Consider the following 20,562-nt stretch of genomic DNA (forward strand, 5'->3'; position numbering starts at 1 on the left):
AAACTGCCATGTTTGCAACACTGAAAGAATTTTGCATTTTAACATCACAAATACAATAAATGCCAAATAGGTGTTTTGGTTCCGAGTGCGATTTAATTGGTTGGAAACTGGGCCAAATGGTTTTTGTAATGCTAAAGGTTGCCAACACTTGGTCTTAATAATAAAATGTGTTTTATTGTTTTGTCTCTTGTATTTATTTTATGTAAAGCTATATTGTTACATTTTGGCGCGTTACATGAAACGTTTTTTTTCAGATGTTGATGAATGTGCTGCTAAGCCATGTGATGTCATTGCAACATGCACAAACACTATTGGCTCTTTTATGTGTGATTGTCCTGAAGGTTACGTAAAAAATGCAGGTGTATGTTCAAGTAAGCAAGTTTTGCTTAAATTAAGTCCACTACAAATATATATTGATCCTACTGTATTGTACTGCAACATATGTTAATATGTATTACTTGTCAGCATTTTATGCTGTCTGCTGACTCTTGTAGCTGCAGAATTATATGTTCTTCAAAAATATCTATGTTATATATGGGAGAAAAGTGAGTTATTTAAAGAATAAGAAAGTAGCAATCTATAGTAAAAGTTCTCTACTCTGCACATATATATATATATCATGTCGACTTGATAGTTGAGTTGTTGGAGTAGGCTGTTTGATACCGCTATCGTTGCAATGCCCTTGGGCAAGTACTAACAATGTCTGCTACTGTTGGGTGGTCCTGGTGAACAGTTCCAAATTTTCGGTAACATTATGTAAAAAATCCACTAACCAAATTGAAAATGTACAAAAACTTACCTCTGTATCCTAGGCTCGAGCAATGAGAAATCATCGCCGAGTTTAAGTCGTGTAAAAACTTTCCTTAGATCATAGATCAAGATTATATTACCATGATTTGTGTAAATATCAAGCCAATTTAGACTTGTCCATTATTTCTTGTTAAGGTTTGTGTTTATCGAACCGGGTATTCATGGGTAAGGGTGTAAGGGGTGAGTGGGAATATTTGATTGATGCTGACTTCCACAGTAGTAAATGCCCACTACTAACTTCCTAGGAGCATTTGTTTCGAGGTTTTCTTTCAAGTTTTTCAAAACTTGAATTGCAAAACAAAAATAGGTTCAATAATTTTTAAGTATGTCTGTTTTTGAAACTGTTTGGTCAGTTTTATGTATGTCAAAGTTGTTATCGTACATTAGTTCTATTATTTTTTTACTTGTTATGTAGTTTCAATATGTGATGTTGACAACAGTACACTAACTAACGCGAGTGGTGTTTTGGCTTCACCAAATTTTCCTGACCATTACCCAAATAGTGTTCTGTGTTCCATTACAATTTTGGCTCCAGCAGACCATGTAAGTTTTAGAAAATCTTGTAATTTTGTTTAATTTTCATCAACTTTGAGTTAAGTTAGGTGGAAGAGAGTTGTGAAAAATGAAAAGGTAGAATTCAATGAGACCTCGTTAATCCAGACCACTTCGTTTCGTCAAAAAATGTCGGTTTAGCGGGGTTTCCGGATTATTGGAAAGTAAAAAATCAATCAATCTTGCAAATGCAGCACCGTGTTCAAAACGCAGTATGCACCTTACTCCAATTCTAAGTGCCGAGTTTCAGGCTGGACAGCAACTAAAATAAAATTATATTTTTTGTATGATCCGACCCAGTGTCGAACCCCAGAACCACCGTATTAAACACGAATGCTCTAAGCCAGAAGTGACGATCATGCGGCCGCAAATCGGTTTGACAACCGCTCTTGCATGGCGAAGCATTCCGGCGAGACCAGCAGTCTAGAACTTTCTTAGGCCTGTTTCCAATTTTTGCGCAATGCGATATCAAAAGCTGATAGCACGATTGAGTCGCAGCAGTATGTCTTCAATAGATTGCCGCACTCAACCTACGTAATGTACATATTTTTTTGCGACCGCGGAAGCGTTGTTTGTTAGTGTTAATGAACAATTTATTTTTTCGTTTCTAAAATACTGTACAGTATTTCATAGTATGACTAAAAAGCTGTGCGGCTTACTCAGCTGTAACTGACAAAGTGGCTTGCCACAACGAATAGGACCGTCACCGCTGCTACAACGTCATTATGCAACGCAACGCAATTATGCGTAGATAATAATCGGCTATTGTTTCGTCCACAAACTAACATACTGTATTAGGACAATCGTGAATCATTTTCGCTTAACTGTTAATAATAATCCGGTTTATCGGATTTTATTGCTATTGATTTAGCACATTTGTTCCAAAACTTTTGTGTCGGAGTCGGACAGCGGGGTTTCCGGATAAAAGGGGTAAAATGCATAGGAAGAAATCCGTTCTCGGCAGTTTTGTGTCGGATAGCGGGGATTCCGGTTCATCGTGGTACGGATTAACGAGGTTTCACTGTACTTGATATGTATTGATGTGTTAGGCTGTTATCACAATACAAATTTAATTGTATATTTTTAAGGTAATAGCAATTTCGTTTCTCGATTTTCAACTTGAATCACATAGTTCTTGCAGTTATGACTATCTTGACATCACAGATGGATCTGATGGTGAAGTTGAGGTATTGTACAAAAGGTTGCTTGATTGCTTGTGCTGTACTGAATATTGATCTATTTCAGAATATTTTTCAACTGCTTGGAAAACCTACACAGCATTTGTAACTTCAAACATTTTAGAACATTACGATGTTTTCATTAAACTTGTTTAAGCTCACATTATCTTACGTATATGTGAAACAATGTCTCCAACTTATGAAAGGATTTAAAAGAAGAAAGATAAAATTTAAGGACAACAATGACAAACTCTTTGTCAATAAACAAAATGGCCACATGGTGGATACCGTTTGACTTCCTTGCAACATCAGATACCATAATAACATATAACATTCTTATGGTTTGTTTTTTCTTAGGTTTTCTCTCAATTCATAAATGAAAGATCCTTAAAATTTTGTTAACATTTAACTTTGGTTATTACGTACACAAATTTCTAAAAACAAAGAAATTTGATTGCACACAGTTCTTGAAACCAAGGGCTTGTCAGTAATAAATTTTTTCCTAAACATGTATCAACATTTATCGCTTTTGTGTGTTACAGTAATAGTTTTCAGTTTTTAGATGTCAATCAGCCTATAATAATGTGTACAATACTTGCTGTGGCTATGCAGAGACTATAGCGGGAATTAGTTACCCACCAATTCTGTTACAATATTTAAAATAAATTAAAAAAGAATTTAAGCTTATTGTTTTTATGAATGGAAAGGGTTAGGTTTTCAGCTTGATAAAAGCGGTTTGTTATTATTTGAGACTTATAAATATAACCATCATCAGGGTGCTACTCTACAAATCACATTCTGCTGTCCGCTGTAGTTCCTACAGGAAATGAAAAGGACCTAATTGTTGTGTTAGGAAATTAATGATTGGAATTGTTACCTCAGTGACATTGACTGTAACAATTTCTAAAGTTTGTAAAAGAAGTTTTGGAAAGTTGATTTTGGTTCGTGAATGTTAGATATCAGTTTTTGAAATGGTTTATCAGTTGGTTGGCTTTTTGGTTCAATTCTTTTCCACTAATTGCATTTTTCAAACGATTTCACTGAAGTTATTTATTATTTCCTAAACATTAACGGACATCCTCAAACATTCACGGAGTCGATGACATACAATTATGTTTGTGTATATGACATATCTTGTACAGATTGTATCAGACCTAATGATTATCATATATTTTGCAGCCTCTTGGTCCAAAGTGTGGAAATGAATTGCGAGGTTTTAATTTGTCTGTCACAAACTCCTTGACCATTAAATTTAAAACTGACTCATCTAGAACATTTGAAGGATTTCGATTGCAGTGGACAATAGGTTTGAGAGTTTTTAAGTTTTTTCATTATTTTAGTTTAATTTTAATCTTTATTATGGTACATATAAAAGCTATCAAAAATGTACAATTAATAGAGCACTGGTGTCGTTCGCTGTTAGGAAATTTTGCAATTATCTTAATTATAGGGAATGTTATTTATGACATATTTGTTAAATTTCTCTTTGCAAATGGCGTCTCTGCTACTTATGTTACTACTAAGCAATAAGCATGGCGTTGTCGTTTCACTAAATACTTCAAAAAAAGACAAAAAAATGCAATGCATACCTGTAACAGTAAGTAAATAAAGTCGCTGCGGAGTTAATAGCAAAAAAGTCTTTTGTATGATACATGTAAGTTGATCGTGTTTAACTTCTTTGTAAAAAATCATGTGTTCCATAATAGAACTGCTGTAACTTATCAAGTCTGTGTATTTGATTTGGACACTTTTGCTCTAAGCTAAATAGTGTCGTTTTCAAGTTGTTTGGCTGAGAAATCAATGTTTTGTTGATACCTGTATGCAGTATGTGCATTCGTTAAGTTCTACATAAACAGTGTTAGATTAATTTACAGCAGCTATACCCAGACGTAATGAATCAAAAATCGAAATACCTCAAGAATAAACTTTTGTAAAATTTTTTTTTCAGTGCATGTTAATTCTCTCTTTAGTGCATCTTTAGTATGTTTTTATGCTTTCATTTTAATGCATTTAAAATATTTTTTGCTTAGTTGGGATTGGATGTGCTTCTGATCCATGTGGAGTTAATGCAACTTGCACAAGCACTAATGGCTCTTATTCTTGTCAATGCCCTGAAGGTTTCACAGGAGATGCATATAGTTCGTGCCAAGGTATTCTCGACTTGCTTAATTTAAAGCATGCGTGTATTAATTTTTTGGTTAGATAATTTCATTAAACGTTGTATTTGTACACCCCGCTGTTGGTCACTGGTAGACGTACAAACCACAGTGAAGATAAGTTGCTTACTTTTAGGCTAACTTTGCACATTAAGTATATGTACAAAGTCTATAAGATAGAACTGCTCGAATTTTTTATTTGAAATTAAGTGTCAACCTTTTTGAATATGATGACAAAAATCAGTTATCAATAATTTCATAGCTTTTAATAAAATACTTCATCGTCTAATAGTGTTGGTTGCTACGAAAAACAGATGGTGATTTTTTAGATAAACAGCCATTTATGCAATTTTTTTGCTTATACCTGGTAAAATAGAAACTCGGTGTCATTAATTACATTGCGTGAATTATGTTAATGTACATGTTAACGTTACAATAATTAAGACCTTTTTCCAATTTTTTCATTGTTTTTCTTAAAAAGGACTTTTGGTTCTACTGTAACCATCTACTGAATGATGTTTTGAATGACAAGTGTATGTGTTAATCTTTGTAAGCAATCAGGTAATTTCACGCTTGCTTTAATGAATGTTGTGTGGATTTGTTAATGTCTGATAATTTTTGAGATATTTGCGAATATCTGTTTTTAAGTTAGTATTTGGCACATGTTTATTAAGGAGCTTTCTTGTTAAACATGTGCAAAATATTCTTGTTCTTATATTGTTGGTCTTGATAAAAGTCTGATAGTTTTTTTTTACATTTGATGTAAACATTGAAAACAATTGAAATGACGAAATAAGACAAAATCGATTAAACAAAAAAAGAATGAAAAATAATCAACCACCTTATGATCCCATATTTCCTAAATTGTCTTTCAAGGTTCTATGGTTAGGCATAGTTTAGGCCTGTTTTGGGAAATGAAATGGGTGTTTTTTCTGGCAACTGCATAATATTGGCATGCTTGAGGTACTTTAGCTAAGTTCTGCGTTTTCAGGAAGCATTTTTATCAGAATAAATGAAAAAGATAGATAAGACAAACTTGATGACACGGACGTTGCAAGATGCTTTGAATATGGAGACAAGATGAATGAATGAATGATTTGAATATGAATTGCAAGATGCTTTGAATAATACTATCAGATATTATTTGTAACTGTGGTTGGATCTGATTTTAAAATCTAAGTTGTAAAGTAAATCCATCTGATGGTTTAATATCCAGCAATGGAACTTGTATCAAGATGACGAGCAAAAATTTAAAATCTTTTACATTGAAAATAGACAGACGATAGTCCCAACAAATTCTTGGCGAAGTAGTTTTAGTATAGTAGTTTTGTAAAAATAAGCTTACTGCTTAATAAGTTGATTTCAAAAGCTGTTGGTTGGTGTCTTAGTTATTGTCTGGTCCCATATTTTTTTTGTTAACCGCCTGCATTCAAGTCAGTTTTATTTGGCATTCAGCATACGAAACATGCTTATTGTAGCTAATTGTATTGATTTAAACCAAAAAAAAATTTACTTTGCGTTAAATGGTGAATTGTAACATGGCTAAATACATAAATCTGAAATAAACTTACAATGGAATTATACCTACAAAGCATATAAACTCAAAATTAACTCATTGTAATTGCAAACACAGTAAGCTCAGTTACAAGCTTTAAGTTACTAACTTATAAATTACTTTTTTTACCGATTTAAGCGCACTTTTTGCTTAACAATAGGATGCACAACAAACACACAAACGCGATTACATCAGAGCAGAGGCTAGATAAGAACTAAAATCATAAAATTTTCTTCTCCCAAAACAAATGGAACATGGGATTTAACAAACAGTGTTAACGAAGAGACCATTACAGAAGTTACTAATAATTACAAACGAAGGTATTTACTACTCATCATAGCAATATCTTAATGTAGACACACCGTTATGCCTGAACGCCTTTAGGGCAAGATAAGTTTATTCGAGAGTAGCACGTACTTGCGAGCAGTGGACATTTAGAAGGAGAAAATGCAAGAACGTCTGTACTTCAAGGATGTTTTTCTCATAAATTTTTTCTTTTTATGAATTTTTCTTTCTCATAAATGAATAAATTGTATTTTATGTGTATTATGCGTCAATTGACCCACTTGGTTGTTCTAGGTAGTTTGAAAGCGCGTGTTGATGTTGTAGTGTCTAGTCTAGTGTTGATCGCACTCAGCAGTTTATTGTTTTTTTGCATCTTTGCTCATGGCTTTATTGAAGAATTGTTTTCGATCATCGGGGCTCTTTCTAATGCATTCACATTCAAGATAAAGCAACTGTCTGAAATTACTAGGCAGGCTAGACACACTCAGATTGTTAGAATTTCTGAATGAAAGACCGCTTAAATCAATATCACTCTGACTCAGTTTCATAATGACTTGCAGCTTTTGGGGCACTTGGTTTATTGTTTTTTTAGATTTCTTTTGATTGGCTTGTGGTCATTATACACCTTATAGTAAACAATTACAAGTGGTCATGCATCTTTTTAGGCAAGCATCTAGGAATACTACTGACACACACATACAGCTTATACAATGAGTAAAAATGATATAATGTGGTTAATGTTACCAGTTATACTTAGAATATTGATTACGTTTCATGAGTTATTTCTTTTTCATTTATGCCTGATCATTTTTAAAATTATATTTACCATGAAGTTGCTAAAAGCAAACAAACTGTAAGCAGATACATAATTTTATTGGCTAACTAGTTTCGAACATTCTTATGTTCTTCATCATCGTTGAAGATTTTGATTCTACCCACTCTACAAATTGTATATAAATTTTATGCCGAAAAGCATCTCTTTTATGTTAAAAGATTTGTTCATGCTGCATTATCCATTTATCATAACCCTTTGACTTTTTTCTGCTCCTGTGTATATTCTAAGTTTGTATCACAGATCACCATAATAATAATAATAATAATAATTGATAATAATTATACAAATGCCATTACTATGACAAATCAAATAAAATTCAGTAACCGAAGTACTGCAACGGGTATGTTATTCTTGTACTCATAACTTTTAGAATTGTTTTTAGTTTTTATTTTTTGGTTTAGATTTGGATGAATGTTATTCCGACCCATGTGACATCAATGCATATTGTGAAAACACATTTGGTTCTTTTAAATGTCGGTGTCAATCAGGTTTCAGTGGTGATGGATATGCTTGTTCAGGTAAGTTACAAAAGATCGTGCGATTTTATCTTTTGGTATTGTTTATTTTATGTGCATTTGCAGATCTTAATTATGATTTTTTTTCAGCATATAAATAATTTTTGTTAATTTTTTTTCAACATCTGGTACATCGTGGGTCACAGTTTTGTTTGGAAACATGGCAACATGTTATGACAACATTGCATGTGTTACATACTTCAAAAGGTCAATATACATGCCAATTGTGTTGAATGTAGTTAAAATGCTTTCAACCAACATTCAACGAACACTTGTTTAGCTGATACGGTTCTATGCTTGGCCCATGTTTTTGTATATTTAGTACTATCTTTGCCCTTAAACATTTGTTTCATAAACTGATTAATTTATCATAAGTTTTTACACAAAAACATTGAGATAAAATGTCTTTTTTCACTTGTTGATTTATTTGAAAGATTTCATTTAGTTGCTTTATTGGCTTCGTTTTACATTAATAACATTGTTATGAACTATGCTTTGTGGGAAACAGGTTAAATCTTTTTTCCATAAAAATAATTTGGCTGGTCATTTGGGTCCGTAACCCTCAAGCGTTGTTCACTCATAGAAAAACTTTTTTGTTTTTGTAAAATGCTAAGTTTGCACTTTATTCACAATGTTTATTCTAAACAGTTATCTTCAGATGCTATTGTTTATTTGTTGAATTCTTTTTAATGATTACTGTAACAAGAAAATATAAGACTTATGAGTAATTTTAAGCTCATCTGATGCGTGCTACTTGTATCAACTGTCGGACGTGTCTTGTAAATTTCATTTTATTGATTAATTATTGTATGCATGCATTTATTACTACACAAAATGAGTGCAAACGTATACAATTTTGTATGATTTTTAAGTTGTTGCGTATAGCAGAATGTTGTTTGTTTTTTTGCTATTACCAATGAGAAGAACTATCATTCTACTACAACTACAAAGATTTTTGATGTAACGAAGTGTGTATGGAGTGATGTGTGTGGGACTTACATGTTTTTGTGACAAATAATGATTCGTCAGGACATTAATTTGCTGATTGCGATTTGTGCAGTTATATCCAATTGCTAACATGCTAACAACTTCTTGATCATTAGAAATTTGTCCATTAGAGTTCTACTGCAAAATGTTATGAAAGTATTTTAACAAGCAGGCTTTCAAGTTATTGATGAAAGTCTGTCACATTTTGACTTTCACTTGTTGTTTGGAGCTTGGGTAGAGGCAGTGATCCACATCATTCGGTTTACATGCAACCGAATAGAGAAAACACACTTCTTCACTTGTTTACTGTTTTGCAATGCAGTATTATGGTAGTCTAGTTTTTGTCTGTGTGAAACTGTTGTTTGATTTGTAACGACTTAACTTATGATCTACTTCATCACTGTAATGACGTTGTCTAACAAGAAGTTGTTTTTTGTCAGCACCATTTTCAAAACTAGAGAGTAGATGCAGACTGCAGTTCCAATAACTTGTATTTACAATCATTCTGTGAAATCTGATTATTTTATTAATTTTCGTAAAATATGTTTTTAATAACTTAATCACTTGTATTCAATGATTTGTTCAAATATAGCCAGCTTTGATATTATTATTATCAAACTAATTGAGTTTGTTAAATAAGATAATTTAGTATTAATTTAGTAAAGAATTAATGTAGTAAAGAATTAATGTTGTCTTGTCAAAGGAGTTTAAGTTTTATGAAAATTAAACTCCATAAAAGTCCATTAAAGCAAAGTTTTTATTTCAGAGATTAATGAATGCAGGACCTCTTGTGATATTGACAATTGTGTAAATATTTTTGGTATTTGGAGGTGTGTTGGTAAGTCAAATGTTTATGTTAGTGAGTTTCGTTGTTTTATTGGATTACATTTTTTTGTTTGCAACATTCGTAATGTCCGAATGTCTGTCCGAATTAATTCTATTTTGTAATTTATTGTTTATCAGAAATATAGTTCTTGTTGTTTTTTGTATAGTTTTACAAATGTTAAGTTTGAAATTTAGTCATAACTTTTTTTTTTAAGATTCAATATGTTCAAATGCCTTTCTGAATGATCAGACTGGTATAATAACATCACCAAACTATCCCAGCAACTATGACATTTCTGTTGACTGTTTAACAACAATTCAAGCTGGTTTCAGAGAAGTAAATGATACCGCTGATTTTGTGTAACCGTATTTAAGTTGTTTTATATCGAATGTTTTTGAAATCTTTATGGTACAAAGAATTGAAATACAATTGCAGGTCGTAAAAATATGGTTTCTTGACTTTACTGTTGAAGTGGATGTAAGCGCAATCGGTGAGCCTGGGAATCAAAGTTGCAATTGGGATTGGTTGGTACTGTTTGACGATGATGCCGAGGTACTGTTTTCATATGTTGATGGTATTAATAAAAAGCTTTTATGCTTTAAAATAAACGATAATGTTACGGGTTCATCTTATTTCGGCTAGAATCATGACAATGTGCTGTTTTATCCCATTTTAAATATCAAGTTATACAGATATCTGTTTTTTTGTTTTTTTTATGTCATGTACCCGTTTTCAAGAAATGTTTTTGCATACATTAAATCATTCACAATGGAATCATAAGTTAAATTTTTATGAGATTTTTAAAGTAAACTGATCAATTTTTAAATTATGCTCTTTAATGCGAATAACATGATATATACACCGTAGACAAGCAAGAAAAAATTCAGAACAAAAAACAAGATTAGCCACCACAAATATCATGGTAGAAAAACATTATTACTTCATATTGGTATTGAGAAGATCATATAAGAAAGTTTCGTTTGTTACTGTTTTAATTGTGTGATATGAATTGGGAAAAATTTTGAAGCAACGTTCTGGGAACTGCAAGAATTCCAGTGCAAAAAAAACTGTGCATATAATTTTCATACCCGGTTACTTTAGCTGACTGGCCCACATACCTTAAAGGTTTCAACAAAATCTTTACTGATATTAGTTACCCAATGAAATGTTTATTGATCATCATATTCAAATTTTGTTTTACTTTGAATGCAGCTTTCAGGCAGGTTATGTGGAAATGTTCTTCCAAATAATTATACTTCTGAAACTAACACGATGAAAGTTCAATTTCACTCTGATACTATATACACTCATTCCGGATTTCAACTGGTGTGGGAGATTGGTATGTGCAATGTCAGATTTGAGGATTTATACTGTGCAAATTTGTTTTTGCTGCATGCTTCTGATTTGTGATCTTTTCTTTTGTGTTACATTTACTTGATAATTTAATACATCTAATGAAGTAATTTATTGGCAACATTGATAACAGCTTTTTGTGACAATGTGAAATTGGATGTTTTTGAGCAGTAAATTTTATTTTTTCTAAATCATCAGTTGGTACTGTGTGTTTACAAATGATACAGTATATTTGGTTTCTGTTTTAAAAAGGAAATAATAATTCATGGTATCGTTATCGGTTTATTTATAAAATAATTGTTCGACATAGTAAATTAGCAGCAAAGTAGTATATCTTCTCGTTTATTTTGTTTTATTTGTCACAAAGTTGTTTTGAGTTGTGCAAGAAGGAAAGTAGCTCAAGTTTAAGAGAAAACTAAACTTTTGTCCTTAACATTCATTTGAACTGAAGCAGATACAAATTAAACATGAACACATGCTAAATAAAAAATTCATATTGAAACAAAGAAATTTTAACCTAGCAAATCACAGTCATCGATTCAATTTGGTTAGGCTACATCCAGACTCAACATCCTAAGTATGCATACAAATTAAGTTGATGTAGTCAATAAAATTAAAACCATTTTACTAACAGAAATCAAGAAATAAATCTTTCATGAACATACTTATAAAATATGAGAGAATTCGTCATCCTCTGGATGGCAAATGTTCCATGGTAAAGCAAAGTTTTTTTGAATTGCTTACTTAAATTTGTTTGAGATTGCATGTTCATTTCAATTGTGGGTGATACATTTCCACTTGTTACAAAATAAAATGATGTTTATGCTAGAGCCACGGTCACAATCATTCTACCCCTACCACCTCGTGAAGGTCTTACTTGTAACTTTGCGAGTACTCGCATTTTTTAATTCTCTGCTTGCATCTGTTAAAATGCAGTGGCTTAATGATACCCGCAATTTTCAATTTTTTTGCCGGTGACTCACACTGAGTTATTTGCCGGTGCCCATATTTATTGATGGATTATTCTTATGTCTTTGTTGTATTTATATTTCTTGATCTTTCCTTAAAATTTATGCTGCTTGTTCTAAAAAGAATCATGTACAATTAAAATATCATTTGTGCTGTTTTAAACAGAGAATTTTCTTTTTGAATAGTGATCTACCTGGTTAAAACTACATTCATTTGCCTCAGTGGTTGGCTAGAAAGCATAAAAAATTATATGCTATCTCTACCAAAGCCAAATACAATACGGTCACAATAAATCTGGTGACATACAAACCTGTTTTAAATTTTTTCAGTGGAAGAGCTTGCTGTAGTAATTTTTATACCTGATGACATTATTCAAAGTTTGACTATACTGTGAAAGTCGTTTGTATTTGAACAAGTTTTTCCAGACCTAGACAGCAAGCATGTTTCTAAGTTTTTTTTCCCATTTGAGCGGCAAACTTAGTAACGTCTTTCGAATTTCATAAAGCACTGTTCCTTGAAACCTGTTTTTGGACGATGTGTGGCTGACACAAATTTTGTTGTCCTCGAAGGCTAAAACATTACTTTAATTTTTCAAAATGAGTTTTTATTTTACTGAGTTTTTTACTTATTTGGCTTAGAAAACAACTCAGCATGCTGAAGGTTTTAAAGTTTTGCCAAAGTTTTGTTTCCATACCACAGGTATACATTTTTGTTTTCTGTCAATTAGTTTTTAAATTTCAGCAATTTTGTTAGCATTTCAAATTAAATTGCTGTAATTGTTTTTTTTTCATGGGGCTAAAATATATTTCCTGCTGTTTTTTTTATTCATATATGTTGTGTTTGATGAAGTGCATATGTTATTTGAAAATTAGTTGATGTTTATAGTAAATAAATACGTTTTGAGATTATTTGCATAAATTGTCTTATTATAAATCAATTTTTAAAAATCATATTTTTTAGAAAACCACCCATGCGTTCCGTCTCCATGTGATATTAATGCTTTTTGTCCCTTCAACGATGGATCATATCAGTGTAGTTGTAAACCTGGTTTCACTGGAGATGGAAAGAACTGTACTGGTAAACAGCAATGGTTTAATGTTTTCTTTTTTAAATTGGTGCCAAAAATACTTACAGACTTAAGTATACTATAATTATGTTCAGTAATACTGGAATTTCATATGATATTCTGTATAGTCATGGTTTGAGTAATTTTTGAACTTGCTTCATTCTTTGTTGATTATTTCTAATCTTTGAATAAAATAGAAACAGTTAAAATGTTTCTATTTTGTACTAGGCTTTTTTAAAGTCTTGTGATCTTCTGAGCACTGGGATCATCAACAAACATATATAGATAGTGATAATACATAATAGCTTCAAGATTTTTTTTGAAGTATTCTAACTATGAGCTAGTGAGTTACGTGCAGCTTTCTAAACAAATTGCTCGAGTACCACAAGCTCTTAAGACTTTTTTGAAGATAATGACTGTAATTTTGTAATAGAAGCCATGCAAGCAACTAAACTCCAAGTAAAATTTTATTAAAATGGACACGTAAATGACGAGAGACAAGAGGGTTAAATTACTTTTTTGAAGTAAATGTTATAGCTCATGTAAACACATTGCATCTACTAATCACGCAATTATTTATTGCAACCCAAAGCATTACTTTTCTGACTTACAAGTTAATTGAATGTGCGAGAACTATTTCACTAAACTACAAGCATTTTGTCTGTAAAAAAATTTTACAAGTTAAACGTTGCTGTTAAAAGTTAACCCAATTTATTTTTCATGTATAATTTTGGACGTATTGCATAATCTTAAATGCAAGTTAGACCTACACCGCTTTGTGAACAGTTTAACATATATTGAGACTAAATGGTAGTTATTAGACAGTGAGTGGAGTCTCATCATGGCAGATAGATAAACAGACAAGCAGAAGATTATTACTATTACATTCACTCATGCAGGGCATTCTCTGAGCATTTACATCAATATTTTTATAACTACGTTTAATTTCATATGTTATTGTAACACAGTACCCAATTGATTTTGTTTTAATCATTAATACAAATAAGTTATAGTAAGCGTATTATCTTTAATTACACAGCTCAACAATTTGAAGGATTGAGGTTTTAGACCATATTTAAGATAATTCCGGCAAGCAGATTTCGACAATATTGTCAGATTTTTTCTATATGTTCTAGTTTTTGCTCAATTCGACATTTAAAAGAGGATGGATTTTGCTTTTTTAGTGTACCTCTGTGCCTGTGCGCACAAAGTTGAAACTTGTTTTCATGCCTCAGGGTTCATACGTGACCTATATATACCAAAAATACGAGAAAAGTGGATAGCAACAAAAGATTTTTTCTATATGGTTTTCCCTGACCCAATTGTTCCTGATTGTTCCAATTGTCCCATAAACACAAAAAGCAAGGGTACTTCGTGTAACCACTTAGCTGTCCAGGCAAAATAGACTCTTTCAGCTTGAATTAATACCATGCAAGGACAGAAGAAAGTGCCTTACATCTTTGACATTGTAGGGAGATAAACTGAAAAATATTTTTCAATTTTTAAAAATTTTGTTAACTCCACCACACTTGTTTTGCATTGCGGCCAATTCTGACCATATAGAACAAAATGAAAGTCATTATTGGAATCAACGCGCCCAAAAACAACTCCCAACACAAGTCCACAAAAATTCTATACATCCATGTTATTTATTGCAGCTTTTTATGGAGACGCTGAAGTGTGCGTTTCGGTTTTCAGGTTGCATCAATTGTTTACATGTTTTTGTGCAACTAAGGACTTCAATATCATGTCCTTACTTTGGCCACAGAAACGGAATCTCGATTCCTGGAATAGTGTTTCGTTTGGTAAAGTTGTATTTTTGTCATCCAACTTGAACAATAACAACCCCTAACCATGCCCTCAAAGTTTGTCTGAAAATAGTGTTTATGAACTGATTATATTCATAACTTGTGTGTTTTCTGGTTTACTTTAGTTTAAGTTTAACATAAATGCATTCTGGGTTTGGTAGCCGTACTAACTTGCCATTGTGATAGCATCACTGTTATTTACAACTTTCCTGTTGAAGCCCTTTTTCTAGTTCGTTAATTAAGAGTATACTTCTTGTTTGACCATCCTACAATGAGGTTATGATCATACTTTTGGCTCTCCACAGTCAATGGTGAAAAATAAACAATAAAATATAATGAATTTTGAGAACAAATCTCAACTAATTTTAACCTAATTAGTGGTACTTACAAGAAATTATTTAGTAGTTTTAAGAATTCTAGTTTTATTTTTTCTCGTTACTCAGTAATGTGCATCAAGCCACAACAACTATGGGAATGTGGCAATAAACTAATGGTTCAGGGGTTTCGATTTTGGAAGCAAACATTAAATGCAGTGCTTTCTCGATTATTTGTACCTCTTTTAGCCTTCATTTACTTATCCAGCCGCCTGATGAAGCATCTGTATGATGTAACAGTACACTAAAACAAGCAAACTATGCAGCCCCCTGCAGCTACAGTTAAACAGTGAGTCTGATATAGCCTATTCTCATTCATGTTACTGTACTTGCAGTACATTGTCAAACACAAATTCCTATGCTGTATCTTAAAATTTTGAGATCACTTTGTTTTTGAAAGGCAACATGATACATGATATTTAAAATACAAAAATTCAGTTTTTCATTTTTTTTATTATGTGCTCAAATTTCTGAAAGCATTGCCCTAGCTAGCCTGGATAATCATGGAAACATCGTTTTGCTCATTATTGTTGAAGAGCATAGTTTATCGCATTTAGTTGAGTATGATTGAATCCACAAGTTGACCATCATTGATGTTACAAAATCAGTAGTATGTACTAGTTATTACTGGTAAACAACTATTGCTAGTTACTTTATAAAATAGCAGTTGCTAATTTCGACATTGTAGTAAGTTTTACTTTTATTTTTTTTGTAGTTTTTAGTTTTAATATATTTCTGTTTAACTGTATTTTCCAAACTTTGAACACATTAGCTCGTTTGTTGTATGGTTAAGTGGCCTGCAATGCAAAAACAATTGAACTATCGTTACTCAATTCACGAAACAGTGGCATTAGTAAGAAAATTTAATCTTTATTTTAAAGTTTTAAAAATCAAAGGTAATTATTTTAGTTTTGAAGACATACAAAATTACTTTTCAACAATTTTATGCAAAAGAAACTAAGACCGCTAACTTCATATTTAATTACATGCCATTGAAATCAATTAGTAAAGACGAACAACGCTTTTTTAATGCTATCAAAACGCTTTGTTATGATGTCTTGTGTTATATGAAGTCATTACATGTCCTTATTTGTTGCTTCATATTTTTAAATTTCTGGACATCTTCCTGTAGCTTTAATAAGGTTATGTTTAGATATAAATGAATGTGATTCCAATCCCTGTGATGTTAATGCAATATGTATTAACAATCTTGCTTCATTTGAATGTGAGTGTTCTCCAAGTTACACAGGAGATGGATTTTTATGTTCAAGTAAGCTTTGTATGCAAATAAAGTAATACTGCAGTGTCATTACAGGAATTCTAATAGATTTTCTTGCCACCTAAAGGTTGTTAAGTTGTGTTATAAGATATATAGCCCCTACTTTGTTATATCAACGTTAGTTCAAATAAATACTTGGCCTCAATTAACAATATCCCCATTTAAGTTATAATTATTAATATTTGTTGGTTAGTTTCAAAGCACTGCGACCTTTTCACTAATCACATTTGTAACGTATTTCATACTTCATTTAACAATATTTACATTCCTTACATCGGCCCACGCTCTATAGTCAGCTAGTAGTTAATTGCTAACTAAAACGTTTTCTTGCTGATACCGTTTAGTTGATGTATGTTCGAACGATGAGATACCTATTCATGAGACAAAATATTTTTCATCACCAAATTTCCCTGACAATTATGCAAATGGTATTGATTGTTTCACTACTCTTGTGGCACCAAAGGGAGAAGTAAGTTTGTACTTTAGCTTATTTTTAAACTTAACCTTAGTTCTCTAGTTGTCGATTTTTAGTTTATTGAAAAAATTGTAATCATGTATTTGTTGTATGTTTGTCTGCAGAGCATCCAGGTTTCTTTTGTCAACTTTTCGGTTGAGTCACATTCTCGTTGCAATTATGATTATGTACTAATTGTAGATGGGGATTATGATGAGGATCAAGATTTGGTATTAAGTGAAAATTTTTATTGTTATTTTTAGCTTGTTAGAAGAAAGTTACTACCACCTTTTTTAATGTTGTTCATTGTCTGAGAATGTGGCCATTGGTCCCATACTGGAGTGAAATTATTTTTTTCTATTTAACAATAATTAAATAACCGTCTTTGTTTTGTCTACTTATTTCATTTTCAGTCAGTCCTTTGATAATAACATACTTTTCTTTATGGTCAAAATGATAGTTTGTCAACAAAACAAAAATTATTTCCTCAGCATTTGAATCAACTATCTACTGAAACATCATGATGTTTGGTGGAACTAAGTAAGGTGCTTTCAAAATTATAAAGCATTAAAGGTCATTGTTTATGTTTTAAGAGCGATGACAGATTTTGTGGATCTGAACTTCCACGACTTTACATCTCTGTCACAAACACATTGACCATAGTATTTAAAACCGATGGTTCAGTTGAAAGAACAGGATTTCGACTGAAATTAGAAATAGGTACAAATAATTATGTCTTTTGTTATTTGGTTTGGTTTATATTTTAGTATTGTCATATTGCATAAGAAATTTGCAACCTGTTTGATTTGCATATCATAAATGCTCAATCAAGTTTGTTTTTAATGTTTTTAACATATCATGCAAAAGAAATGCGACTAAAGTATGTTCCTTAACCTTAAACAACCAGCTTCACAGTGGTCAAATGCACGTGTGTTTTCAGTAACATGTTTGAATTTTTTTAGTTTCTATCTTTTCATCTGTGATTTCAACATCCAAGGCATCAGGTTAGTATAATTTTGGTACTTCAAAATTGCAAATTTAGCCTTGTAAGAATTTTTGTTTTGTTAAGAACTTTTTCAAACATCGGTTGCACTAAAGTTTAGTTGGTTTAAAGTGAAATGCATTTTCAGTACACCGCCAATGTCAACTATGAAAGTAGAAATTTAATGCAAGTGCTCCTAGTTTCGTTCGCTTTTAAATGAACTTTTCTTCCAACAATTGGTATCTGAAACATTACTAACTAGTGGGTTCAGTGAATGCATATATGACATACAGTACGTATAAACGGTATATGTTATTATATTTATATATATTAGGGTGATCCTTATTTGGAAAGTTAATGGGAACCGGGTTAAATTTGTTCATTTTTGTAAAAAGGTATTTTTGCAAAATATCTCAGAGAAAAATCGATGTTTACAGGTTGTACACGAGCAGTGAAATTTTGAGAATTATTAGCCTATCCATTCAAACAAAGTGTGTTGGAAAATCAGTTAGCTGAAGCAGCACATTGCAGTTTTAAATGCATGTTTTGCTTACTCAATAAATACAGTAAATTTAATGACTGCATTTTAACCCCTGGAGGTTGTTTGGTAAAATTGTTTAGTATGAGCATTTAAAATTGGTTTTCACAACTACCATTTATTAAATTCAAAACTCTGCTCGCCCGAGGTGAACGTACTGTATTAACAGAATTCTACTGTACGTATGTCATGATGGTTAACAAGTTAATAATTAAAAGTCTGCACAGACAAACAGGATACTAAAAAACCAAAGCACCACACAAACCTTCATATTCGAATTGAAAAATCTGTATATTGGTTTATTTTCGAGATCAGTGAATAATTTTGACATCTAATTAAAATATTGCACGCTGTTGACATTTTAATGTTGTTCATTTGTTGTTTAAAACAGATCATCCCTTTCCTCGAGGCCTGCTTCCATTTTGTGCAGAGGCTGGAGATATTGAAGTCAAAGGAGGTGGTAAGGGAGTAGACATGTCTCAGCCAATACAGTAAGTAACCAAGTAGACTGTGATTACCATTTTATTGTCAACACATTTAGTGTGGAAGTTATAGCGTTAGACTCACAAGTATGCAATACGAGTTTGATGTTAGGTATTACTACTACTGTTTTGTTTTATATTGGCGCTTGCACCTGTTCAGTGGTTCAGGTAAACAGTGCACTGTTTAAATAATTGCCAAAGCATCAATCAGTCAATGCAAGTGGAAGCAATACAAGCAACAAAGGATAAAACAATGTTTAACTTCTAATAGTTAGCCCATTAATAACAATAGAATATACATTAACTGTAATATACATTAACAATGTTAACTTTTATACTGCATTTCTTCTGAAAACTTTTAGAGATCTGTGTTCACACAAGGCATAATATGGATGATAGAGAATGCTATTTTGTTGTTAGACCTTTAATTGAACTTTTGTTTCACTGACCCCTACACATAAAGGTCATCAGGCAAGAACGGCGATAACAAAATTAGCCAAGAAAAGATTTTTATACGAAAGTACACACAGTTACACAATTAATACAAAAAAAATTTGGAGCACGCATTCTTGATGTGTAATTATTATGAAGCGAAAATTGACACAATGAAGTGTTAAATAATTACTCTTAATTTGAAAAAGGCCTTCTTGGATAAAAACTTGAACCTGAATAACTTCACCACATACGCGTGTTATTATTTTCAATCGTATATCTTGGTCTTATTCCATCCGATGGTGGTCTCCCTCCTATACTTTGTAACTTGTTTATATATATATATATATATATTTTGTTTAACAAAATGGCTATTGATGCAGTTATATCAATCTAACGCAAGACCGTTGTAAAAGAAAAAATTTACCTATTTATTAATTTTTTAATTTATTATTCCTACCTTCCAAGGTTTATTACTTTATCATTTAAATTACTTTTTGTCAGATTGGATCAATTAATTATACAGTATATGCATCCTAAATATTTCTTAGTAATTTAATTTATTTTAAGGTTGTAGCTACTTTTACTTAAACGTTAGTTTTTTTGCTAAAGTTGTGACTGTCTTTCTGTAACCAGATAAATAAAATGACTTACTCTAGATTACAGAAGAACATTTTTCATGATTTATTAGCATGCAAGTTTTGTTACTTGAAACATGTGTGCACTACAGGCTTATTGGAGGAAATGGAATTCCACTTGGGAAGAAATTTTTTTCAAAGCTCCAATTGTTTGCTGATGGCGTCATTGTTCTCGGAGATATCAGTTCTTCCCTTGCTGATGGATTTTTTAAGCCACCTCCTGATCAGATTGCTTTAGACTCAGCATCTTTTGTTATTATTTCTCCATTTTGGGATCATTTCCAACCTGTCGGAAGGACCGATGGAAATACAGGACAAATGTGTTATCATGTTAGTATGAATGTTTGTCATTGATTTTTACTAAAACCTACTTGCTTTTTTATAGAAGAAATAATAGTTTTAGAACAACACATTGTAGATATGCTCATTGAAGCATTAAGGTGTTTTATGATTACGTTCCATGGAGGAATAACAGTATGGTCAAGTTT

At 31.8% G+C, this 20,562-nt stretch overlaps 1 protein-coding gene across 1 annotated transcript in view; it reads left to right on the top strand.

The window, feature by feature from the left end:
- LOC143463537 (uncharacterized) overlaps positions 1 to 20,562 on the top strand; it is an 84,571-nt gene that overhangs the window by 53,715 nt on the left and 10,294 nt on the right. The window contains exons 19-36 of the mRNA XM_076962052.1: positions 255 to 371; positions 1,226 to 1,353; positions 2,451 to 2,549; positions 3,720 to 3,846; positions 4,571 to 4,690; positions 7,773 to 7,889; positions 9,640 to 9,711; positions 9,914 to 10,035; positions 10,135 to 10,251; positions 10,912 to 11,038; positions 12,982 to 13,098; positions 16,423 to 16,539; positions 16,893 to 17,017; positions 17,128 to 17,232; positions 17,596 to 17,722; positions 17,965 to 18,006; positions 18,914 to 19,013; positions 20,167 to 20,404. Coding sequence (XP_076818167.1) covers positions 255 to 371; positions 1,226 to 1,353; positions 2,451 to 2,549; positions 3,720 to 3,846; positions 4,571 to 4,690; positions 7,773 to 7,889; positions 9,640 to 9,711; positions 9,914 to 10,035; positions 10,135 to 10,251; positions 10,912 to 11,038; positions 12,982 to 13,098; positions 16,423 to 16,539; positions 16,893 to 17,017; positions 17,128 to 17,232; positions 17,596 to 17,722; positions 17,965 to 18,006; positions 18,914 to 19,013; positions 20,167 to 20,404 — 2,117 coding nt within the window. The remainder of the gene's footprint in view (positions 1 to 254; positions 372 to 1,225; positions 1,354 to 2,450; positions 2,550 to 3,719; positions 3,847 to 4,570; positions 4,691 to 7,772; positions 7,890 to 9,639; positions 9,712 to 9,913; positions 10,036 to 10,134; positions 10,252 to 10,911; positions 11,039 to 12,981; positions 13,099 to 16,422; positions 16,540 to 16,892; positions 17,018 to 17,127; positions 17,233 to 17,595; positions 17,723 to 17,964; positions 18,007 to 18,913; positions 19,014 to 20,166; positions 20,405 to 20,562) is intronic.

The sequence above is a fragment of the Clavelina lepadiformis genome, chromosome 6 (genome assembly GCF_947623445.1).
Source record: "Clavelina lepadiformis chromosome 6, kaClaLepa1.1, whole genome shotgun sequence".
In the NCBI taxonomy this organism is placed as follows: Eukaryota; Metazoa; Chordata; class Ascidiacea; order Aplousobranchia; family Clavelinidae; genus Clavelina; species Clavelina lepadiformis.